Source organism: Vigna umbellata, chromosome 8 (genome assembly GCF_029865625.1).
Source record: "Vigna umbellata cultivar VRB3 chromosome 8, Vumbellata_1.0, whole genome shotgun sequence".
Lineage (NCBI taxonomy): Eukaryota > Viridiplantae > Streptophyta > Magnoliopsida > Fabales > Fabaceae > Vigna > Vigna umbellata.
The window spans coordinates 27,093,115-27,118,995 of NC_142172.1; the positions used below are offsets into that span (position 1 = coordinate 27,093,115).

At 33.7% G+C, this 25,881-nt stretch overlaps 2 protein-coding genes across 9 annotated transcripts; one reads left to right on the forward strand and one right to left on the reverse strand.

Moving 5' to 3' along the window:
• Nucleotides 1-12,956: 12,956 nt before the first annotated feature.
• LOC124842667 (non-specific lipid transfer protein GPI-anchored 15-like) lies at nucleotides 12,957-14,063 on the reverse strand. Its single transcript, XM_047319204.2, has 3 exons — nucleotides 13,686-14,063; nucleotides 13,489-13,599; nucleotides 12,957-13,343 (listed from the first exon to the last, which is right to left on the reverse strand). The coding sequence occupies exons 1-3, from the start codon at nucleotides 14,002-14,004 to the stop codon at nucleotides 13,213-13,215; spliced, it is 561 nt and encodes a 186-aa protein (XP_047175160.1). The 5' UTR covers nucleotides 14,005-14,063; the 3' UTR covers nucleotides 12,957-13,212.
• Nucleotides 14,064-18,248: 4,185 nt separating this feature from the next.
• LOC148194369 (uncharacterized) lies at nucleotides 18,249-22,479 on the forward strand. Of its 8 annotated transcripts, none has more exons than XR_015781327.1 (12): nucleotides 18,249-18,736; nucleotides 18,827-19,102; nucleotides 19,230-19,269; nucleotides 19,493-19,557; nucleotides 19,702-19,835; nucleotides 19,956-20,028; nucleotides 20,104-20,181; nucleotides 20,616-20,669; nucleotides 20,907-20,996; nucleotides 21,548-21,615; nucleotides 21,727-21,853; nucleotides 22,084-22,479. XR_015781327.1 is itself a non-coding variant. In XM_088095666.1 (11 exons), the coding sequence occupies exons 6-11, from the start codon at nucleotides 20,026-20,028 to the stop codon at nucleotides 22,114-22,116; spliced, it is 399 nt and encodes a 132-aa protein (XP_087951792.1). In that variant the 5' UTR covers nucleotides 18,255-18,736; nucleotides 18,827-19,102; nucleotides 19,230-19,269; nucleotides 19,493-19,557; nucleotides 19,702-19,835; nucleotides 19,956-20,025; the 3' UTR covers nucleotides 22,117-22,479. The 8 variants fall into 8 exon arrangements, 4 of the variants coding, with proteins under 4 accessions (XP_087951792.1, XP_087951795.1, XP_087951794.1 ...); XR_015781328.1 differs by having other exon boundaries at nucleotides 20,907-20,981; XR_015781329.1 differs by lacking the exon at nucleotides 20,616-20,669.
• The last annotated feature ends 3,402 nt before the right edge of the window (nucleotides 22,480-25,881 follow it).

Here is a 25,881-nt window from a genome sequence, read left to right on the forward strand (position 1 = left end):
ACCGACGTCTATGGAGCCCCTTAGACGTCGGGGTCATGCAGTAACCGACGTCTATAAAGACGTCGGACCTGTTTAAGTCTGACATTTGATTAACATCACCCTAAAGACGTCGGTTCTGGAGCAGGCGTTAAAAGGCCAAAATAACAAACGTTAAATGCCCTTTTTGCACTAGTGTCCATAATGGTTCTAGGTCAAATCATTGTGATTTTTTAAACTTTCACTATGATTTCTAAGCTTTTTCAAAAATTTAACTTCTCTATATTTATGAACATGCCACCACATTTTGGTTTCACTACATTAACACTAAAAATGTTGTAAATCCACATCGTTGAAGGGACTTTTTACATTACTGAGTGATAAAGAAAAAAAAATAAATTTCAGGAATATGAAAAACTTGGGAACATAATGTTTGAAGATGGACAAGAATTTGCAATTGTAATGTCTTTATTGAGTGATCGTTAGATATCTCAAATTACTTAAAAGATAAATCTAATTTACAATATATAATTAGTGAACAAATCTTATTTTAGTGAGCCAATTAAGGTAAACTTAAATTCTAGTACTTAATAATAAATTGTGAATTAAGTAAGAAGAAAAGTTTGATATGTCATAACAATATATTGTGAGTTGCCTTTTGAGTTGTTAGCTTAAATAATATTATGAAAATATTGACTAAATTTATGTGATCAACCACAAATTATATGTCCAAGTTTACTAAATTTTTCTTTTGATAATTTAATACTAAAAAAAATCATGATTTATCTATCGATTATTATTTACAAATTTGTTTTGATAATTAAACATTACATACAAATGTTACCTACCGAATATAATCCATAGGTAAATTCAACATTACATACATATATTATCAATTTATCATAATTCGTAGGTAAATTCAACCTTACATACAAATATTACTTGCGAATTTCGATTATTACCTATAGATTTTTACAGATTTTAGTTGTAGGTAATTGTCTTCTTTTTTTTCTTGTAGCGTAATGAGATTAAGCATTCTACTACTTTTCTTAAAACCTTTACGAGAAAAAGAGAATATACTCCTTCTATGTTGTTAAAAGATCCTTAGGATAACTAATCTTTCCTCCCTTATAATTTTGATTATTATCTCTTCCGCAACCAAAAATAACATTAAGTTATATAAGTTGCATTAATAAGAATTCTTATTATCAAAATTCTAAAGAAAATGAAAACTATTAGTAGTTTATTCTATGTGAAATCGCTTACTCGTTTATTAAAGCTGTCAAAACGGGTAACCCGGCTCGACCTGGTCCAACCCACCACGGGTGGGTCAGTTAGTGAGCGAATTCAACCCAGCTCACTTATTATCGAGCTAAAAAAATTCGAACTCGGTCCGACCCACCACAGATAGGTGGGTTAAACGGGTTGACTCACTAACTCACTTAATTACAAGTTTTTTTTTAATTCAAATCTAAATAAATTTCACTTTAAAATGATGTTAAACTCCAAAGACAATTCAAAATAAAAAAAAGGGTTAAATATGTTTTTAGTCCCTAAACTATTGACCGTTTCTGGTTTTCGTCCCTCTTCCAAACTAAGGTACAATTTAGTCCTCAATCTTTAAAAAACGTTCGTTTTAGTCGAAAAAACGAACGTTTTGAGGACTAAAACGAGGACTAAAAACAAAATTTTGAGGACTAAAACGAACGTTTTTCTAAAGAATGAGGACCAAATTGTACCTTACTTTGGAAGAGGGACGAAAACCAGAAATGGCTAATAGTTTAGGGACTAAAAACATATTTAACCCTAAAAAAAAACAAATATCATAGAGTTCAAGCGTAATCCAAAAAAAAGAACAAAAGGCGAATAAATATGTTTTTAATATTGATAATTTTTGTATCACTTGTCCATTTATTATATTAGAGTCTTGAATAGATAAATTATAATATTTTTCTCTCTTGAAACATCTTTTTTTATCTCATCTACAATATAATAAAAAAATGCTAACTAATTATATTAAAACACAAAATAATAAATAATTAAATTAAATTGGGTGAGTTGGTGAGCCAACCCGGCTCATCACGGATTCAACCCGCATGAGCCGGGTTCTAAGTGAGCTGGATTGAAACCTAACTCGCATAAAAAAATTACATTTTTTCCAAACCCAACCCGGCTCAAACCTGTGGTGAGCCGGGTTGGCTCGCGGGTCACAACCCATTTTAATAGTACTACTGTTTCTTTGAGTTTCTATTAACATGCTTAAATTAGTAAAAAAATATTAACCTATATAACGAAAATTTATTTAGAAAGGTGAAAGAAAAATTCAAGAACCAATTGAGCACATGCATATTTTAGAACCATTAGTATCTTTTATCATTTTCTTGTGTTTCCTATTCTCTTTGTCTTGCTTCATTTTCTATTGCGGGAAAGGCCTATTCAATCAATGACTCGAAGAGGCACAATTTTTCCACATCCTTTGGTAACATGATAACATATACTTGTATGAAATTATATCTCCTTGGCTGAATTCACATTAAACTTATCCAATTAATTTTTTTTATTTTTTGTTTAAATTTCTTGTTTGTTTCCTTTTTGGTAACAAATAACTAAAGTTATTATGATAAAGACAATTTGTGGAAAAATACTATTTTATTTCTTATTAATTGTGGCAAGATAGCTATCATACACTTATACAAATATTAATATATCAACTAATTATCGTCGATTTGACATGATATTAAGAATACATATGATATTGTTCTTGAAGATAACTTTTGATCATTTGTTATGAGGGGTTATATTAAGCCTTGAAATTATAGTTCATTCTTTAACATTTTCATATCTAAATTGATTAGAATTTCTTATTTTGACCGAGTAAAACTATACTTTATTGTTAGTTTGGTTCGGATGGGTACTATCTCAAACTTTTCTTCTTTAAGGCCCTGTTCTTTTGAGTGGATTTGAGGGGATTTGAGAGGATTTGAAGATAAATGTTTTTGTCATTTATTTGAGTGAATTTGGAGGTAAACGAGAGTGAATTTGAAAATAAATTTTTTTAATTTGTCACGTCAATACAATTTTATACTAATTCTCACAAATTTTATTTCCAAATTCACTCTCATTTATGTTAGAATCGCTGCAACGGAATTATTAGCGTGGAACAAACCAAGAGGGGGGGTGAATTAGTTATATACTTTTATTGTGCCTTTTATTATTTTTCTCTTAATTTTTCTTACTGGGCAGATAATTAAATATAAATGACAGAGTAAGGGAAAGAGAAAAATTGCACAGGTGATTTTATTCTGGTTCAGATCACTCGGATCCTACGTCCAGTCGCTTATCTCAAACAAGATAAACCTTTTTCACTAACACAAAACAATTACAAATATTAATCACAAAGAAAAACAATTTGTAAGAGTTTAGAAATACCACCTCTCTTGAAACCACAAGAGACGAACTTACACTTCCTTTGAATCTTCACAAAGGATGACCACCTCCTTCGAATGCTTCACGAAGGATGATTCTCTTCCAGGCACTTCCTCGGATACACCAAGGATGAACAAGCTATTCCTCTGTCACCACAGTAGCACTTCAGGACTTTGCAGACAAGAGTTTCCTTAGCTTCAACAATCTCACAGAGTTCTCAAAGAGTTCAGAGATGTTTTTCACAAGGGAAGAGTTGTTTTTGAGATAAAGAGTGAGCCATCTTATAGACTCAGCCTAATACCCTTCCATTCTTCGAAGACGGGCCATCTAACGCATTTAATCGATTAACACAAGTATTAATCGATTAAAATGAGTACAACGGCTAGTTTTTCAAATCTGAAACCCCCAACAGCTAGTGTTAATCGATTATTCTCAGGAATAATCGATTAACTAATCGATTATTATTAGCTTTAATCGATTATTACAGGGGCAATTGGGTTTTCAGTGCCAGCCTCGTTTTAATCGATTAAAACTGGGTTTAATCGATTAAAACAGCTTGTGGATGATTCTCAACAGTAAATAAATCAAATATAAATTACAAGAATAAACCCTAATACATATTTGAGCACTATTACATCAACTTTGATTATTATAAAAGCTTTATAAAATACAGAGATCTTCAATTTGTCTTTACGGATCTTGACTTGTGCAAATCTGTTCATCATCAAAACTTCATCTTTGATTTTTGCTAACATTCTCCCCCTTTCTGATGATGATCAAAAATTCTTCTGAGTTTAAAGCTTTTTAATAATCTGAAACAACCACAACTTACGAAAGGAGAGATTAATAGAAAAATAAAGAAATAAAGAGTTTAAACTATCTTCTCCCCCTTTTTGATCATAAGAAAAAAAACATGTGCTCCCCCTTAATAAAAAGAAATTATGCATAGAAGAAAAAGAAATGAACAACAACTTTTTATTGAATTTTAAAAAAAAAAATGCATACAATCATAAAGATAAACAACAAAACAAACAAAGAGGATCTAGAAATCATCACTTGCGTCACTATTAAAGTGACGCTCGAATCCTGAAATCCTAGTGTCTAGATACCTGAGATGAGTACATATTTCTTCGTGGCGAGTGTTTTGAATGTTCATCATCTCATTTTGGAGGCGAGCCATCTCAGTCATTTGTCTAGAGAGACTCTATAGACTATATTCCTCATGCACATGAGATGGGCCAGCAACATGTGTGGGGTCAGGCATGGGGATATCCGCAGCTTCGTCTTCATTTTCTTGCCCACCAATGGCATCCTCAGGGTGGATGTAGGAGAGTCCTTGTTTGATAAAACCCATTTGCCTCAGGGAGTTATCTCCAACCTTATGACCCGGAAGGACAGTCTCATGATGTTCATTTGTGACATCTACTCCTTTGTACACACAAATTTGGGAAACAAGAAGAGGATATGGAAGAGGTGCAACATCTAACCTTTTGGCCTTGAACATTATTGTCTGAATCAGGTGAGGCCAATTTAGTGGAATGCTCTGAAGTATTCCATACATAATGATGAGATCAGTCTCAGAGCATTGGGCATGATTTGACCCTCTAGGGTCCAAAAGCCACACAATAAGGTAATGCAAGAGGCGTTCTTCCATCTTGAGTCCACCAGCAAGGAAGAGACGAGCATTGTGTTGTCGAGGATTGCGGAGAAATGACTGGTACACCACTATCTTGTTGAATTGAGCAAAGTCATTCGGAATAATTTGAGAATTTTCTAAAACAGGGACTTTTGCTACATTTGTCCAAATGTCATTGTCCAAGACAATGTCCACACCTTTCACCCTTGTTTGGAAAACCCCATCACGAACCTTTAAATTAAAATAGAAGATGCACACAAGATCCAGATAGAACCTTCCACGGAGTTCCATTATGTGTTGAACTCCTTGTTCAATGATGAGATTGGGAAAGGAGAAGTTGTAGGATGTATACCAAGCGAGATCAATGAATTTTTATTTGATGAGCTTCCTTTCCTTCCAAAATTGTGAGAATGACTGTTGATCTTGCTCATCGGAAAGCCACCCTTCTATGGTAGCATCTCTTCTGCGAACATTACTCTCCGAAACTCCACTTGTTTTTCTTCTCCTTCTTCTTGAAGGTTCAGCCATTGAGATGGATGGATAGCAAAGATTTTGGTGAAAGAAAGGAGGGAGCAAGAGGAATATGCTCAAGATTGGTTCAAGTATGGAAAGTGGGGACCAAGTGGGGTATAAATAGGCTCAAGAATGCTCCCCCAACGTTCAGATTTTGGGATTTTGCCCGTTTATAGCCGTTGGCAACGGCTAGTTTAACGAAAACTGCAACATTTTTTCCGGAAAAAAACAGTCTGGAGCGCATTTAATCGATTAAAATGGATTTTAATCGATTACGTAATCCATTAATACTTGGATTAATCGATTAAACCATTCGTAAATGTATAGGTAACACTTTTAATCGATTTACACGCAGATTAAACACGGTAAGCAACGAAAAATGCAATATTAAGTCCAAGAATGCCTATTTTACTAATTCTAATATGCCTAGATCTCTTCTAAGCTCAAAAAATCTATCCTTAGGCAATGCTTTGGTGAAAATGTCCGCTAATTGATGCTTAGAATCTATGAATTCCATTTCACAATCGCCTTTTTGGACATGGTCTCTAATGAAGTGATGCCTAATTTCTATATGCTTGGTTCTAGAATGCATGATAGGATTTTTGGTAAGTTTTATAGCACTTGTGTTATCACACTTAAGCGAAATATGATCTAAATGAATATCATAATCTTCTAATTGCTGTTTCATCCATAAGATTTGTGCACAACAACTACCCGCAACAATGTATTCAGCTTCAGTGGTTGACAAGGCTACACAGGCTTGTTTCTTAGAGTGCCAAGAGACTAAGGAACTACCTAAAAAGTGACAGGTTCCACTAATGCTTTTCCTATCTATCTTACAACCTCCATAATCAGCATCAGAAAATCCTACAAGACTAGGCTCAGCTCCTGAAGGATACCATAAACCAAAGGATGTTGTCCCCTTAAGGTATTTAAAAATGCGTTTTATTGCAGTAAGATGAGACTCTCTAGGGCTTGACTGATACCTAGCACACACACATACACTTTGCATGATATCAGGTCTACTAGCAGTAAGATATAATAGAGAGCCAATCATACCTCTGTATTTGGTCTGACTTACCTCTTTACCTGTCTCATCTTTGTCTAAGTAGCAGGATGTTCCCATGGGAGTTGATGCTTCTTTAGCATTGTCCATCTCAAACTTTTTAAGGATTTCCCTGCAATACTTGATTTGAGATATAAAGGTTCCTTCCTCCATTTGTTTGATTTGAAGTCTGAGGAAGAAAGTAAGTTCTCCCATCATTGACATCTCAAATTCTCCCTGCATGGACTTAGCAAAATTCTCGCAAAGAGTTGCGTTAGATGAACCAAAAATAATATCATCTACGTTGAATCAATTTTTAATAAATAATATCATCTACGTTGAACCAAAAATTTTCCAATTCTTTTAATAAATAATGTTGAATCAATTTTTCCTCTGTTGAAACCATTTTCTACAAGAAAATTGCTAAGACGTTCATACCAAGATCTAGGTGCTTGTTTTAAACCATATAGTGATTTCTTTAATTTGTAGATGTGATTTGGGTTTTTAAAATCCTCAAAACCAGGTGGTTGTTCAACAAATACATCTTCCTTGATATAACCGTTTAGAAAAGCACTTTTAACATCCATTTGAAATAATTTAAATTTCATTATAGATGCATAAGCAAGAAGTAGGCGTATTGCCTCTAACCTGGCAACTGGAGCGTATGTCTCATCATAATCTATACCTTCTTCTTGACTATATCCTTTTGCCACAAGCCTAGCTTTATTCTTGGTGATGTTTCCTTCTTCATCCAGTTTGTTTCTGAACACCCACTTTGTTCCAATTACTTGATGAGTGTCTTTTCTGGGAATTAATTCCCACACTTGATTTCTTTCAAATTGGTTGAGTTCTTCTTGCATTGCGATACACCATTTTTCATCTTGAAGGGCTTCTTTAATATTCTTTGGTTCAATCTGTGACACAAAAGCAACATTCATACAATAATTTACAATATTACTTCTTGTGTTTACCCCTTGTGTGATATCGCCAATTATGTTGTCCAAAGATAATCCTCTAGGTTGTCGCCATATTTTATTTAAATCTTCATCTTGAGGATTGTCATGATTCTTCTCTTCATTTGTCTCCTTTGATGAATCTTCACGTGTTCCTACATCAGATTCTTCTGACTCAAGAGGTTTTGCCTCAAGGTCCACAATTTCATCAAAAGTAACATGTATGGATTCCTCTATTGTGAATGTTTTCCTATTAAAAATTCTATATGCTTTGCTTGTTAAAGAATATCCAAGAAAAATTCCTTCATCAGCTTTTGAATCAAATTTTCCCAAATTTTGTTTTCCATTGTTTAAAACATAGCATTTGCATCCAAAAATTTTTAAATGGGAAACATTTGGTTTTCTATTTTTGAAAAGCTCGTAAGGAGTACGTTTTAAAATAGGTCGAATTATCATTCTATTTAAAACATAGCAAGCAGTACTCACAGCATCATCCCAAAATTGTGTAGGAACATTATTTTCATTTAACATAGTACGAGCAAGTTCCTGTAAGGATCTATTCTTTCTTTCTACAACTCCATTTTGTTGGGGAGTTCTAGGTGAAGAAAAGTTATGAGAAATACCATGTTCTTCACAAAAATTTTCAAATATTTCATTTTGAAATTCACCACCATGGTCACTTCTAATAGCTTTTATTCTTAGATCCTTTTCATTTTGAATTAAAACAGCAAACTTTTTAAATTCTTTAAAAGCTTCACTTTTAAGAGTGAGAAACACAGTCCAATTATATCTTGAAAAATCATCAACAATAACCAAAGCATAATAGTTTCCACCAAAACTTTTTATCCTTGAAGGACCAAATAAATCCATATGTAAAAGTTCTAAAGGTTTTAAAGTAGAAACAATATTTTTTGAATGAAAGGAATGTTTAACTTGTTTACCCTTTTGACATGCATCACACAATTTATCTTTTACAAACTTTAATTTAGGTAAACCAATTACTAGATCTCTAGATATAAGTTTGTTTAATTGTTGCATATGTATATGAGCAGCACGCCTATGCCATAACCATGGGTTTTCCTCTTTAACAACTAAACATGAAATATTTTTATTTGATGCATTTTCTAAATCAATTAAATAAATATTATTATGTCTAACTCCTTTTAATGCAATTTCAGAAGAATCATTCTTAAAAATAGTGCAAGAATTCTTCTCAAAGGTTACCTTGAATCCTTTGTCGCACAGTTGACTTATGCTAATTAAGTTATGCCTTAGTCCTTCTACATATAGCACGTCTTTGATCATCAAGGTGTCTTTGCTTCCTATATCCCCTTTTCCAAGAATTCTTCCTTTGTTGTTGTCACCATAGGTAACACAGCCTTGTTCCTTTTCTTTAAAATTTGTGAACTTCGTCTTGTCTCCTGTCATGTGTTTTGAGCAACCACTATCGAGACACCACATGACTTTTCTTGATTTCTGTAATACCTGCAAAAAAAACAAACAAGCTGTTTTAGGTACCCAACTTCTTTGTATGGGTCCTTTTGGGTTAGATTCAAATTATTTAGCAACCCAAACATATCTTCTACTAGAAACACCAAAACGTTTAATTCTGCATTTGTTTGAGGTATGGCCTTTTCTCATGCAGTAAAAACAGGATACATCATTTGTGTTTCTGTTAATCGTTCCTTTTTCTACCCATGCTCTGCGGGTTCTATATTTATTTTTAGGAACAAATTTCTTAGCAGCTTTATTTTCAGAGATTTTACTACATTCTCCAGTAGTTGTATTTACAGAAAAATATTTGAATTTTATGCAAGATTCACATTCATTATTAGCAATATATTTTTCTTTTTCATAATATAAAACTTTACTTTTCAAATTTCTGATTTCTTCTGCTTGATATAAAAATTTATTTTTCAAACTTATGTTTTCTTCAGACAAATTTGTAAATTCAGTTTTCAAAGCATCATTTATTTTAGAGAGATTTTCAGAAGTAAACTTCAAATTTTCATTTTCTTCAAGAAGGTTGTCAAATTCAGATTTTAAATTTTTAAAATCCTTTTTCAGCTTTTTATGAGAAATATCTAATTTTTCAGATTCAATTAATAATGCAGCATAAGTTTCATCCAACTCATCTTCATCAATGTGACTATCATTATCAGAATAGTGTGAATTACTTACTTGGCTGACATTATCATCATCTACCATCAAACAGATGTTTGCTTCTTCATCTGAGTCGCTTGAATCTGAAATGGTCTCATTGTCGTCTTCCCATGCAATGTAGGCCTTCTTTTTCTTGAAGAATCTTTTCTCCTTTTTGTCTTCACCCTTCTTTTGATTTGGGCAGTCTGCTTTTAGATGCCCCTTTTCTCCACAACCGTAGCATCGGTAATTTGAGGAAGATACTTGATTATCTTTCTTTTCGTATCTAAATCTTCCTTTACCTTTAGACTTCATGAACCTGTTTAATCTTTTGATCACAAGACTTAAATTTTCCTCTTCGTCTGAGTCTTCATCTTCCGATTTACCTTTGCTTCTTTCAACCTCCGACTTTAATGCCAAACTCTTCTTGTTGTTTTTGACTTTTGCTTCTTCTTCATCAAGTCTTCCAAGATCTAGTTCATGTTCCCTTAACTTTCCAAAGAGTGCCGCCATAGTCATGGTGTTGAGGTTTTGTGACTCCGAGATTGTAGTCACCTTTGGTTGCCACGACTTCAAGATTTTAATGTTAAGTTCATCGGTATCAAATGACTTACCGAGTCCAATGAGATGATTGACAATGTTGGTGAAGCGTTTTTGAACGTCTGAAATTGTTTCTCCTTGCTTCATCCGGAACATTTCATACTCTTGGATTAAGGAGTTCTTCCTTGCCCTCTTTACATCATCTGTTCCTTCATGCGTCACTTTGAGTACGTCCCACATTTCTTGAGCAGTTTCGCAGACAGAGACCCTGTAGAACTCATCAACAGTCAACGCTGATGCAATGATATTCCGGGCTTTTACGTCATTCTGAAATCTTTTCTTTTCTTCAGTGGTCCATTGACCACGGGGCTTTGGTTCCTGTGTATTGTTAGTAGGAACAGAAGAGCCAGACGCAATAACATCCCAAATTTCACAATCAATAGATTCAATAAATATTTGCATTCTTACCTTCCATAATGCATAGTTCTCACCTGTGAATAGTGGGGGTCTATTGATTGATGCACCCTCTGCAAAGGTTTGATGTGATCCTGCCATTTGAATGACTATCAAAGGAAGCTCTGATGCCAATTGTTAGAATCGCTGCAACAGAATTATTAGCGTGGAACAAACCAAGAGGGGGGGGGTGAATTGGTTATATACTTTTATTGTGCCTTTTATTATTTTTCTCTTAATTTTTCTTATTGGGCAGATAATTAAATATAAATGACAGAGTAAGGGAAAGAGAAAAATTGCACAGGTGATTTTATCCTGGTTCAGATCACTCGGATCCTATGTCCAGTCGCTTATCTCAAACAAGATAAACCTTTTTCACTAACACAAAACAGTTACAAATATTAATCACAAAGAAAAACAATTTGTAAGAGTTTAGAAATACCACCTCTCTTGAAACCACAAGAGACGAACTTACACTTCCTTTGAATCTTCACAAAGGATGACCACCTCCTTCGAATGCTTCACGAAGGATGATTCTCTTCCAGGCACTTCCTCGGATACACCAAGGATGAACAAGCTATTCCTCTGTCACCGCAGTAGCACTTCAGGACTTTGCAGACAAGAGTTTCCTTAGCTTCAACAATCTCACAGAGTTCTCAAAGAGTTCAGAGATGTTTTTCACAAGGGAAGAGTTGTTTTTGAGATAAAGAGTAAGCCATCTTATAGACTCGGCCTAATACCCTTCCATTCTTCGAAGACGGGCCATCTAACGCATTTAATCGATTAACACAAGTATTAATCGATTAAAATAAGTACAACGGCTAGTTTTTCAAATCTGAAACCCCCAACGGCTAGTGTTAATTGATTATTCTCAGGAATAATCGATTAACTAATCGATTATTATTAGCTTTAATCGATTATTACAGGGGCAATTGGGTTTTCAGTGCCAGCCTCGTTTTAATCGATTAAAACTGGGTTTAGTCGATTAAAACAGCTTGTGGATGATTCTCAACAGTAAATAAATCAAATATAAATTATAAGAATCAACCCTAATACATATTTGAGCACTATTACATCAACTTTGATTATTATAAAAGCTTTATAAAATACAGAGATCTTCAATTTGTCTTTATGGATCTTGACTTGTGCAAATATGTTCATCATCAAAACTTCATCTTTGATTTTTGCTAACAATTTACCTCCAAATTCACTCAAATAAACGACAAAAAAAATTATCTTCAAAACCTCTCAAATCCCCTCAAATTCACTCCCTCAAATCCACTCAAAAGAACGTGGCCTAATAGTTCATGGGGATGATGAGTTGCCTAATTGAATTTTAGATGATAATAGTGTGATTTCTCAAAAAGTTGTAATTTTTTTTTACTCTTCTAATATGGAATATGTGAATTAGAGGAACTTGATTTGACTGGATGAGGTGTCACTAACTAAAATTTTAGTTCTTTCGAAGTTATTGTATGATCGTTTACCTATTGATTTGGATGTTAAAAAAATGAGTGATTTTATTCTCTATATGTCCTTTGTGTAATAATAATGTTGAATATTTCTCTCATTTGTTATATTATTATATATGGTTATGAAAATGGTTGAAGGAAGTTTTTTGGAATTTGCAATTTTCTTTTTTGGATTTGATTTTTCAGTATATGAAACCTTGTATTATTTTGCTTAAAGTGGTTCTCATCACTACAATTATTGGGATGATTTGGAAGATGAAAAATCATAGTAGATTTTAGGATCCAATTACTTTTTCTTATAATGTTTTTCAAATTAAGAAGTTAGTGTGTATGACTAAGAATAAATCTAAGAAGCATATGAATAATAGTGTCTCTGATATTTTGGCACTGAAATTTTTCAATATTAAACCAAAGAAGGTATAATGGTTTATTTATATGTAATATGACAAGTTTTAACTATCAATTAGCCTAAGGTGAATACTTATTGTGTAGTTAGGAGTTTTGGAGTTTTAGAGAGAAGTGATGATGCTTGTATTTTTCTATGCATATGCAATTCAAAGTTTCTCATTTTTTTTGGTGGAGGAAATCATTGTGCTGATATATTAGTTAATTTAACTTTGATTAATAGGGAACAATATAAGTGATTTAATGATTTACCTCAATATATTTACTTATTGTTTTTAGAACTTATTATAGTTTGAAAAAATTGAATAAATTTTATTATATAGAAGTTTAAAAAAAATATGTGTTAAAAACGTGTCAAATAAATACTTAATAACTAACCTATTTAACTAATCGTGTCCTTTATTTAGTTGCATGGAGAAGAAACCGTTAACAAGAAAGTAGATAACCAATCTACACCAAGAAGAAATAGCAGTGGATCAGCAGAAAGAAGTAACTTCTACATCAAATCCCTCTAAAAAAAATGAACTTCATATAAATTTACTTCTTCTATTTAATATTTTTATTTATACAAGGACGTGCAAATATCTTGTGCGTAAACGAACGCTAAACATAAAATTTCAACACCCAAAATCTGAGTTGGCACAAAAATAATCAGAACTTGATGAAGGTTAAGACACAAGACACAATGGCAATAAGATAGAACACCAAGTGAGAGCGGACTTCAATAGCGTTTCCATCAGATGAACCACCATCTATTGATGGAACCGTTTTAGATCCCGCACCTGCAATTCACCAAAATTACATAATAAAAACATCAGCAATGTACATGCATGTGTATACAACTATTTGAACTTATTACTCTAAAAAGTTTAATATAAAGTAATTAATTTAGGGCAAGAAAAGTTATTTACAAAGTGTACATTATACCTGAGGGAAAGTCTGAAGAAGAAGGTGCTATCGACTCTTGAGGTGATTCAGCTGAAGAATCAGAAGGAGAACCAAGTGGAGTAGTTGAAGGAGGTGTTGGTCCATTCCCAGCTAAAAATGAAATTAAATTCATGTCATGGTTTAGTTTTACTTATGATGGACTTAAGACTTTAGTTAATGGTACTTAGAATTGTTACCTTGACACTGGCTAACTGGGGGTGTTTGAACTTTACAAGCGCCAGGGAGAGACAAAGCAAGAGTCTGATTAATGGTAATTCCGAAAGTGGAACCACCATTGAGGACGGAGCAAAGGCACTGTGGTGAAGATTGGACAATGGTTGAGAGCTGTGAGCAACATGGAGTTGATGGGGTTGAAGAACTTCCCATTACGTAGTTCAGGCAAGGGCTCAAGCTACTGAGTGTACTGGTGCAACCTGATTGAGCACTGGCATTTTTAGTCCATAGGGTTCCCACCATAACAGCAACCAGACACAGCATAAACCCTCTAAAACCCATTATATTCAGAAACTTCTCACAGATCAGAAATCTCAAACTCTCAATGTGGATACCTTGTGCTGTGTTCTGATATTGATAAAAAGGGTCGGAGGTATATGAGTTATATAGAGGAAAAACCAATTCTAAGACATAGACAAGTAAATTAGGTTGCCTACCCTTTGTGAAAACGTTTTCCTTAAAAGGAAGTGTTTTGTTTAATATATACCAAAGTGTCGTAATATCTAGAATATGTTTGACTCTACCACCCCCAACTTTAATATTTTGAAGCAAGATACAAGCATACCAAGAGAAGCTAATTTGGGTTTTGGTTTCGTGATTATGGTTGCGAAATCACAGCAACCTAAGTTGATGCAGATCTTTGTAAAAGTCACACGAAATTTCAGAAACCTATTTTCTCTTAAAATTATGATGAAATTTACGAATTCCATCAGAATAATTAGTGTATAATTTTCATTCAATTATGAATTAGTGTATAGTTAAAGTTCATTAATATATGTAATAATTATTGAAAGAGTTGTATTATGATTATTTCTGTGTGGTTTAAGAGAAGTAGTTCTCACTAGTCTCCTGGTTGGTTAACAACAAGGTTCCAATGCTTGTTCCGTATGCGTAAAAAATGGTGGCTAGAAAATAGTGATTGTGCTTGAACTGGAATATTGAATTCTAATTATGTTTCTTTATTGATAAGATAATTTTAGATAACGTTATAATTTTCCTGATGAGGTTATTATCTGTTGAGACGATGATATTATGGTATGGGCCATTCATTGATGGACCTTCTTCCTGCACCCTTTTAAATATTTCTCTACATCCTCATAAGAAAAATTCATTTTTACCCTTTTTAGGTTATGTAATCCGAAGGTGTCGAAAATGATTTTTATATTATGTAATTTGGAAGTAAAAATTATTTGCTAGATAAGAATTAATATTGACGAAGTATATAGAAAAAAGTGATAGAGAAAGAGATATACAGAATGACTGTGAATGGTTTAGAAAAAGGTCGATTGTAATTTTTAGCCCACCGAACCACACCATTCTAAAAACCTTTGACAAGATTATTGTTGTAAGGTAGTTGAACGTACCTGGTCTCCCTCGTCTTCAAATCTACCTATTTTCCTCTTTCTCAATCATCTCGTGTCATCACAACATATAAACAACTTAAGGCACAAACCAATCTTATATATTTTACTTCTTTCTGTGCAACTTTACGTATCAGATTCATCACATTAAAACAAAATTCATCTTTATCTCAAAACAACATTAATAGAATTTACACCAATGAAACACCCACGAAAAGTTCAAAATTGTATCACCAGTGCTTTTGACCCTTTATTGACAACTTGCTCTATATATTGATATGAAAATCGGAATACTGGTAATGTGCATGCAATGAGTCTCCAAATCAAATCGGGTCCACCATGAGCACAAGAAGGGGCATTTCTTCCTGCACCCACTTTTTTTTCCTACACTCCCATAAATTATGATATCTCCATTTTATCTTCCATTAAAAATTTATTAAAAACTTTAAAACCCTAATTTCACAATCCCTTCTTGTGTTCGGAATGCCCTGCACTTTCCTCCCTCTTACGTCACAGGTTCTCGTACACCTCCGTCTCTTGTTCTTTCACCTCTGCTTGTACCTTCTTCAAGTTCTCCATCTCTTCATCCATGGATGTTTTCTCTTGTTTCTATCACTTCTTATGTTTCAGTAACCATGTATTAGACTCCTTAACATACAAAAACATGATCCCAACTCAACCAGCCTCTAGAGCTCCATTGTCATGGCACACTGCATGTAATCCGTCGTGGTTAGGATTAACTCGTGATAAACCACATACTCAGGAGTGCAACCCTTACAATAAAGACCACCATTGGGATGAAGATGACATGACATCCCATTCTAGCAGTTAACATGTCGAGCAACTGGGATCTCACCTCTCTTAAACCTTTGACATGTAAGAAATAATAATTACACCAATCACCTATGTAATTATGTTGTTTCCACTGTCGATAAACATTTACAAGGTTAAATGATCCGATTTTTCTAGAAGAATCATGGGCTCTGGATTCCGCGTTCCTGGAAGGTTTTTTTTTTTTTTAATATTTCAAAATAGACATTCCGGAAGGTATTGTGAACACATGATTATACGTGAAATTACTTGAATTCTGTTATTGAATATTGAAAAACCATAGAATCTTATGGCCTGATAAACCTAATGAAGCAGGAAAAATTTACTAATTTCACGTAGGAAGCATGGGTTAATAACTAACTACATCATGAATTAAGTTTTAGCTCCACCTTCTAAAGACCTGGTTAACAACAAACCTAACTTAATAAAAAAAAACAACTTCCTAATTAACATAACATCTTGTTTTTGACAGCTTCTTCAAATGTCGCTAGATCATCTTCTAACACTGTCATTGTATATATGTTATCAACATTTGACAGTCCTTCTTCCCTTTCATAATCATCCATCTAAATATGTTCTCTATATACCTTTTAGCCCTCCCTTAAGTGGAATATCAAGGATTAGAGTATGAGACTCATTATTAGCTTGACTAGAGTTAGTTTTAGTATTTCCAGCACTTCGTATTTCTGCTATTTGTTGTTCCAGATTTTCTGTTTCATTATGCTTAAGTTGTTCCTTAGTGTCACTTTCATAAGCTCTATTTTCAACCTAATCCAAAGTATCTTGCTGATTTGATGATATTTTTTGTCCCTATTTTCTATATTGATATATTGATTGTACCTAGAACTGATATAGAAAGTTTTGTAATTTATTATCAAAATGTCATTGTATCTATTTTCTATACCGATTGTTCTATATAGAAAGTCAAATGATAATTACAATTTTGCTACTATGTCACTTCTTATACCGAGTTGATTATAACCAATATAATAAGTCATCGTAAAAATCCATTTTTGCATTAGTGTTTATATATCTTTGATTCATCACTAAATCCAAGAAAAGCAAATCTTTGCTCTTATCATGCAACTTGGTTCCCTGTTTATGTGGTGTATGCACTAGTAAAAAACGACGTTTTAAACTCGGACATTATGACTCGGTTTTTATGGAACCGAGGTATATCAAAAGGCGGTGGCAGTCTCGTAATTTTAAAAACATTATATGCCCCGGTTGTTAAGCAACCGGTGTCTAAAGAAGATACTGATTCGGTTGCGAGAGTGAACCGAAGCCTAATCCTCGCATATCAAAGATACTGCCTCGGTTGGAAGATAGAACCGAGGCATATTGGGCTTCTACTGTGTGCGCGCCTTATATCCAGAGCCAGAAAAGTTTTTCCCGAAAATTCTCCTCCTCTTCCCCTCTTCTCTTCCTCTTCTCTTCTCTTCTCCTGCGATACCACCTCTTCTTCTCTTCCTCTTCTCCTGCAACGTGCGACGACGGTGGACGCAGCGAGGACGCGGCGATGGCGGCGAGGACGCGGCTGCGGCAAGGACGCTCTTCTCTTCTCCTGCAACGACCTCTTCTTCTCTTCCTCTTCTCCTGCGACGTTCGACGACGGTGGACGCGAGGACGCAGCGAGAACGCGACGGCGGCGAGGACGCGACGGCGAGGACGTAGCGGTGACGGAGGGAGGTGACGGTGGGCAGAGTTGCGCTCATAGAGGGAGCGACGGGCAGATCTGGGCGCGACGAAAGGAGATCTGGCTGTCGGAGGGCAGATCTGGCTGTTGGAGGGCAGATCTGTGGGGGAGATGGTGGTGGTCGGAGATGCTTCTGTCGATGGTTGAGGTGGCGCGACGAAGCAGAATCACGCCGTTGGTGGTAGTCGGAACTGCATGGTCTGTGGCAGATCTGTGGGGGAGATGCTTCTGGCTCTGTTTCACCGAAAAGGAAGAAATTTGGGTATGCCCTATGCTTTGTCACATGCATTTTGCTTCTCTCACTACAAGAAAAATGAGAATTACCTACTGATATTTACATACGGATTTTTATCCGTATGTAATATAAGTATTACATACAGATTTTATATACGGATCACAAAAAAGAAGTTAAATACTGATTTTATATACGGATTTTTTTTATGTATATAAAATATGTAATGTTGACGCGTAAGACGGAAAGATTGATTACCTGAAGATATAATCCATGTGTAACCATTTAAAATTGGCATGTAATCTGATATACATTACCTTCTAATATTACTTATGGAATTTTAAAATGAATTATTACAAATTAATAAAAAGTAAAACTAAAAGGATAGGTTTTCGTTTTTCTGTTTTTCCTCCATGCTTCTTTCATTTGTCTCCAAGCTTCTTTCATTTGTCTCAGTGTTAAAAAACCTAGGGTTTTAGGAAGAAGAGCGAGGAGTGTGACGACGACACCATCCATCTCTACGACCTCTCCACCGCCTCCTCCCTCAGTTCCCTCCACCAACACTCTGCCTTTGTCACCGCCTTCTCCTTCTACGCCCCTACCAATCTTCCGTTCCCCCGCAACCTCATCTCCGCCAACGTCGCTGGCTCTCTCACCATTTTTTACGCGGACGACTTCGTCCATCTTACTACGCTTTTCTTCCACTGCCACGCCGCTATCAACGACCTTGCCCTGAACCGTTCGGTGAGTGCGCCCTCACGTTGCTTGTGACAACTGCCTCGCCATCATCAACCTCGTCCGCGGCCGCCGCAACTGCTTCTTGCGCCTCGACAAGGAAGCTACTCTGGTCAAGTTTAATGTGTCCGGCGACCACTTTTTTATGCAAAGAAGAAGGTTTCTGTCCACCACTTTTTGTTAAGCTTTATGGGATTCTTGTGATGCATCTTTAGGAGATCTTCATTGTGCTACCGGTGTTGTGTTTAGGGGGTGTTGCATTTAGGGAAGATTCAGAGGGCTTTTAAGGTATGTTTTGTTTTATGTGTTTGGTGATTGAGAATATTATTGAATGAGTCGCAAATGCAAGATCACAGGTACAAAATGGTAGAGCAAAATCTTATCAGTGAGAAGGTGTTTTCCTTTTTGTTGAATGGGGATCCAAATGCGAAAAAAGGTGGTGAAATGGTTTTCGGTGGTGTTAACCTAAAGCACTTTAAAGGAGACCACACTTATATTCGAGTTACTAAAAAAGGTTACTGGCAGGTTAGCAAAAACAATTTATTTGATTAGGAATTCCTTTTAAATACACAGACACATATATGTATGTATGTATGTTGTATGTATGTATTCACACCAGAAAATTCTTGAGCATGAAAGTTATCTTTTGCAGATTGAAATTGGAGAGTTTTTCATTGGAGGTGCTTCTACAGGTGATTTTATTGTTCCTCGACAATAAAAACTTCTATTTTGGGATTTACTAGTGGAGTCATTGAGTGGTTAAGATGCTTTGGAATATGGTATAAGGAGTGAATCTAGACTGAATTTTTTACTTCCTAATACTTGAATTTATTTTCAAGAAATGCAGGGTCAAAAAACTATATCTTTACATCAATGTTTGTGAAATGAGACTGAAACATATCAATGTTCTTTTAGGTGTTTGTGAGGGTGGTTGTGCTGCTATTGTGGATTCAGGAACATCTTTGCTTGCTGGTCCAACCGTATGTGCTTCGATAGTTATTATACCTTAGGCTGCACCGCTATCCTTGGGATTTTATAGACCCTAATTTTTCTAATGTTTTGTTTTCCTATATTATTTGATGCTTTGCTAAATGATTTTTCTCTCTTCTTTTTTATTTATATAGCTGGAAAATTATTCAAAAATTGAAGAGGCTAAAATAGAGGAGCTCATGAAGGCAGTAGCAGATTCTAGTGCCAAAGTGATTGTCAATGGAGGAGTAGTTGGAGAGATGGCTTTGCATTTCTGTGACCGTTAAGAGTGTGTGAAGTCTTTTATCCCTTATGGATGGTTTTAGTTGTTTCTCGCTATTGAATTAATATGAACATTATAAGTATTCAAGTCTAGATTGTTTTCTAACTTAAATATTATTGCATATAGGCTTATGGTTCTGAAAATCAGCTCAAAGTTTGAACTATGAAGATTTTGCAAAACAACTGGTTCTGTTGCTATGGTTTGTGTTTTTGCTTATTTGGTTATGAAAATGTTTTATGCTTTCCGTCTAATCAATTTTATTTTCCTGCTATAGTTGAAACTCAACCAACCGAATGCAAATGATCTTGGATATGTGGATTCTGTTTCAGTTCAGGAAATTGGTGGTGTCAGGGTATGTTCAAACCTGAATGAGCTCTGTTGTCTTCTTTGTTCCACGTTTCTTGTTTATACTAGTAAAAGAAAATATGTTATGCACGAGAAAATACACTGGTTTATTCTAACTATGGTATGCACTTAATTGATTGGAGGCATTTCTTTTAAAAGCAATTTAATGCTTAAGCTAATTGAAATATGGATTAATTGTTTGGAGGCACGTTTTTAGAAACAATTGAAATATGGATTGATTGTAAATAAATTTAAAATGTCATCTAATTATAACTTCTATGTAATTATAATGTCAATTGTAAATAAATTAAAAATATATCATATACAAGTATACTTTGATACTTTAAAGTTTTTCAAGATTTAAACCAAAAGAAAATACAAATTTTGAAATAATGCTTTCAATTACATTTTAGGAATTAATTTAATTTGATATTTTTGTAGGAATTAAAGATGAGACCTTGGTTATGATGAGAAGGATTAGATTTATGATGAATGGTATGAGTAAAGATATCCTTGATTTCTTCTATTTGTTTGTAGAGGCGGCTTGGTTTCTACTATTTAACCATTTAACCTATTTAGATTACTTAGTGTGTTTATAAAGAAATTTACTTATTGTGTTTCAGTTCAATCATTTCTATAAGAATAAGAATCAATTAAAAAGAAAAAAGGCTTTATCATTTTTCTGTTAACTGTTCTAACTATATAGTATTTATAATTTGTCTATTAATGCAGGTGCTTCATGCTACAATGATGAAGCGGTTTGAGATTGCAGAGCTGGTGGAGAATTTGAATGCATCAAATAGTCAAGTAAATTTCTTTTTGGTAATATTTTACATTCTAACATTTTATATGTACCAATATATTACCCTCCACTTAATACTTTTTTATATATAAGCTTTTCTCAGCTTTGCAATCAATATTATCTACACATTTATATTGTAATTAATTTATTAATTTGATTTATGTTACTGGTTTGATTTTGAACCCAGTAAGTTATACATATTATACTATTTGCCAAAGAAATTAATTTTAATGTTTGAATACTAAATTAGAAATTAATGTGATTAAATAATTGATTAATTATTGATCAAATGTTATTACATTATTTGTTAGCTCTAAAAATATAAATAATGTGAAGATGCAATATTAGAAAATATTTTAGTTATGACAAAAGCTTTGGACTTAGTCAAAGTTGTTTTGATTTTGATTATGGTGAAGAAAGTCCGTATAGTTGATTTGTCTATGCAGACCTACATAATTATCATACTATAATATTACAAATCGTTTTCTTATATATTAGTAGTAAATGTTCAAATTTTACTTTATTACGTTCACTAAAAAAACTTACAGATTGTATGACTTTTTGTTTTTAGATTGGCAGTTTGATGTATCAGCCTCGACATCTTCGTTGCCTCCTATTAGTGGTGGTGATATTTACACGGTGAGATAGACTCACTAAAAGAACTTTTCAGAACTTATACCACTGAATCGACTCACCGAGGCTTTGGAGAAGTTTATATCTCATCTATATCATCTATTGGTTTTTTTGCAGAAGTCAAGGAAGTCTTGGTTTCAATTTCAGTCTTCGTAGAAGCACTTCTTTCAGTAATTCTTTTCTGCATCTGAATCATCATATCCTCCTTTCTCTTTCTATTTTCCTCCTTCTACAACATACCAAGGTAAGTTGAACTATAAAGGCAATGATTTTAGTTTATAATAATTATTTGTCAATGGAATTTGAGATCACGTCTATAATCATTATTCATAAATGATATTGGATTGGTTTTAGGCTTGTTAGTTATCTTGTAAGTTCATAATGAACTGTCATCATTATATTATGATAGATGCAAATCGTTACCTTAAATATTTTTGTGATGAAAACATGTTGGTTGGTGTTATACACTATAAGGGTTGGAGGATGAGCAACATACAACCAGCTTAGCAGAATGAAGAACAATGTCTTTTTTGAAGAATATCAAGGTTCTTTCTTTCATGAAGCAAACAAACCTAAAGATGAGCATGACAAGATATTCATAGTACATGGAGTCTCTAGAAGCAAAAATAGAAGCAAGTGATACTTTTGTAGTCTTAGCTGAACTAAATAAATCTACTACTGTCTAGTATGGTATTTATCATTGTAAATGGTTTTGACATAGTGCCAACTTAGATTTAGATTGATAAGTTTGTTTATTATGAGTATATATTAAAATTGTGGTTGTTGAATAGGTAACACATTATAATAGATTCATTAATGTAATTGTTCAAGAGTTTGTTAAAGAAAAAGAGTTGTACTTGTTTCTTTGAATTCTATTTATAAAAGATAATTCTTACTATTTGAAAATTTGGCAACTGTATTTGATATTTATCAACTATACAGAACTTTTAATTATTGAGTGCATACGAGAAATCAGTTTTTTTTTTTTTTGTAAAATAAAAAATTACATACGGATTTTTCCGTATATAATTATATATAGATTTTTCTTATATAATTATATACGGATTTTTCTGTATATAATTATATACGGATTTTATATACGGATTTTTCCGTATATAAATTATATACGGATTTTTCCGTATGTAAATTATATACGGATATATCCGTATATAATTTAGCTACACCTTTTTTATATACGGATTTTTGACCGTATATAATCCGTATGTAATATGATGTTATATACGGATTTTTGATATTATATACGGATTTTGACTGTATGTAATTTGAATTTTTCTTGTAGTGTCTGGTTTTGGACATTGATGACACTGTGTTGCTGATTGAGTATGGACCGCCATTTGTGAGACGCATTTTGCTTTTCTGGCTTTGAACACTGTGTTGCTGAAATTGGTTTGGGAGCTGAAATTGGAAGAAATTTTGGGAGAATTATTGGGTTTGTTTGGCATCAGAGAATGAATGAACCGAGAATGAATGAACCAAACCGTGAACGAGAGTCTGAATAATGAAAAAAAAAATACACTCTACTGCCTCGGTTATTTAAGAACCGAGGCATATTCCTGTCTCATTTTATCCCGGTCTATAACCGAGGCATAAAGTTTAACCTTTTTACCTCGTCCAGATATACCTCGGTTGTAGAACCGATGCCTTTAAACATAAACAACCGATGTCGTTTCTGTTTATTGTAGTAGTGATGGGCATGAGCTAAGCATCTAAACACTTGAAAATACTCAACAAACAACTTCACTCCATCCCATGCTTCTTCAAGGGTTTTGTCCAACACTACTATTGTGGGACTTCTATTGAGAATGTGAACACACCATCTTGTTGCCTCTAGCCAAAATATTTTTGGAACATATTTTTTTATGCCATGATTTTTGAAAAATTCTTTGGTGGAAGTAAATTCTCCCCCTCACACAAATAATTCTTTCTCCAACCTCTTTTTTCACCAATGATTTGAAACTTTTAAAGAAAGAAAATTGTTTTGACTTCTCACTTAGAAAATATACCTAAGTTTTATGTGATAAATCATTAATAAAATTTAGGAATTATTTCTTGTTATTGCTTGATGTAGGTTGAATAGGCTTTTCCTCGACATTGGATTTCAGTGTTTTTTCTAGCTAGGCAATGTATGGATAAAACTATAGGAGTTGTGATAGAGGGGAACTCGTTCACCATTTGTTTAGAAACCAGTGTTTTTAAGTCATCGTACCTTAAATGTCCTAGTCGACTGTGACATAGTTGTTAATCACATTCCACTTCCACCTAAAGACATGTTATGTTTGTTGCTACCATATATAGTGGTTGTTAGTACAAACATTCTGATGTTGTTCATATTCATTTTCATAATCAGTCCCCTTTTAGGATGAACACACTACATTTGTTGTTTTGAATTATTATAATTAAGTCTTTCTCTCAAAGTTCTTCTACCATTGAGAGGTTATTCTTGAGTTTAAAAACATAGTACACCTGAGAGATTACATGTATGATACCATTCAAAACCATATGAACATTATCTTTCCTCATCATAGTAATACATGCATCATTCCCTAGCTTCACTTTGTGGCAAAAATTTCTGATCTAATTGTTAGAACCAATCTTTATTTCCACTCATGTGGTTACTGCATCCAGAGTCTAGAAACCCCTCATCCTTTTTCCCTTCCTTGACATCTACGGTGGCCATTAATAAGAGTTCACCTTCTTGTCCAATTCTTCTTCTACTTCAACATAGTTTGCCTTATTTTCCCACATAACTTATATTGAAAGCGTCCAAGTTTATGACACTTAAACCATTACACCTCAATTTGTTCAACGATTGTCTTCCCCTTTATTTGCCTAAGAAAGATCATTTACCTCTTCTTCTTTCTCTGTAATTTGTCACAATTTACAAAGCCTATTCTTCTTCTACAACAAGCATCATCAGTTGTTCGTGAACCAATAGGCTACTTTAAAGTTCATTTATTGTCATGGCTTTCATGTTGTTAGATTCTTCAATAGAGCACATTACATAATTAAACTTTCTTTTCATAGACCACATAATTTTTGCAATGATGAAATTCTCGTGTATGTTTTCATCGCATATGCTTTCATTCTTTTAGAAATCTCCAGGGTTCGAGCAAAATATGAGTTTACTGATTCTCCCTCCTTCATTTGCAACAATTCATAGTTCTTGTTTAGAGCTTGTTGTTGTACTTGCTTAACACGAGTTGAGCCCTAAAATTTTGCTTCATCGAGTCCCATATGTTTTTGGATGTTTCATGCAATAGTATCCAAAATTTCTATATCAATTGCTTGATAGAGATGATTATTTATCTTCATATGCTTTAACATTTGTTCCTCCATTAACTTGATTTCCACTTTTGTTGCATCGACTTTATTAGAGATATCTATTATTCCATGCTATACAAAATGTCAATGCTCATTTTATATTTGCTTCCTTTAAAAGCGTCACTCATAAGATTTATATTTTTTTTTCAAAGGACGCTTTTCTCTCATTATATTGCGTAATGATATCTAATGAATACAAAACTTAGTTTTCTAAATGCATAACTAAGTTTGTCCACGCTTTTACAAAGTATGTCATATACGGAAATGATCCAAGACTCATTAACATATTCAAAGAATAAAGGTCATTGAATACAAGCATGGTGAAGGTGATTAATACAATTTGTAAACATTGATTCATGTTTACAATCCATGACATTTTCGCTTGATTCCATCATGACATCTCATGCCTCAACATAATTGATTAATATTTTGCATTTGACTTGTACATTTTTCTGAATGTGGAAGCGACATAGGAGATGATAACATTAAGGGAATACAATGCCAATGACATTCATCAAAGTTAGGTCTATGTTGCTAACAAAGACCTGTGGATCACCCTTTTATGTCAAAAATAATCCTCTAAGCCTTTTGAAAGCCCAAGTGAAATTGTTTTCTCGTTCACTTGATAAGAATGTTGCTGAGAAAGTCAACCCTGTATATGTGACCCCAACTATTTCAAGCAATAAAAACCTATATTTGTTGGTTTTGTATGTGGTATCCATCAACGAAACAACATTAAATGCATTCAACAATTTAATTGCATTCATATGTGTTTACGAATTTGTTTTTAAATACTACGATGGTTCCGTTGTTTTTTATATCATTTTGGTATTCAACAATCCAAAAGTTTACATTTTTCGTTGGGTCTTGTTTTGTCAACTATTGTAGATAGGAATAAAGCTTAGTAGTAGGAAGCAAATCAAAGTATGC

What these genes read in the sequence shown, in the direction of transcription:
- LOC124842667 (XM_047319204.2), bottom strand. Translation starts at nt 14,004, where the DNA reads ATGGGTTTTAGAGGGTTTATGCTGTGTCTGGTTGCTGTTATGGTGGGA. An exon ending in CCCAGTTAGCCAGTGTCAAG is followed by an intron (nt 13,600 to 13,685) that starts GTAACAATTCTA and finishes TTTCATTTTTAG; the next exon opens with CTGGGAATGGACCAACACCT. An exon ending in TTCTTCAGACTTTCCCTCAG is followed by an intron (nt 13,344 to 13,488) that starts GTATAATGTACA and finishes GGTGAATTGCAG; the next exon opens with GTGCGGGATCTAAAACGGTT.
- LOC148194369 (XM_088095666.1), top strand. An exon ending in AGGAAATTGGTGGTGTCAGG is followed by an intron (nt 20,182 to 20,906) that starts GTATGTTCAAAC and finishes CTATTAATGCAG; the next exon opens with GTGCTTCATGCTACAATGAT. An exon ending in GTCAAGTAAATTTCTTTTTG is followed by an intron (nt 20,997 to 21,547) that starts GTAATATTTTAC and finishes TTTTGTTTTTAG; the next exon opens with ATTGGCAGTTTGATGTATCA.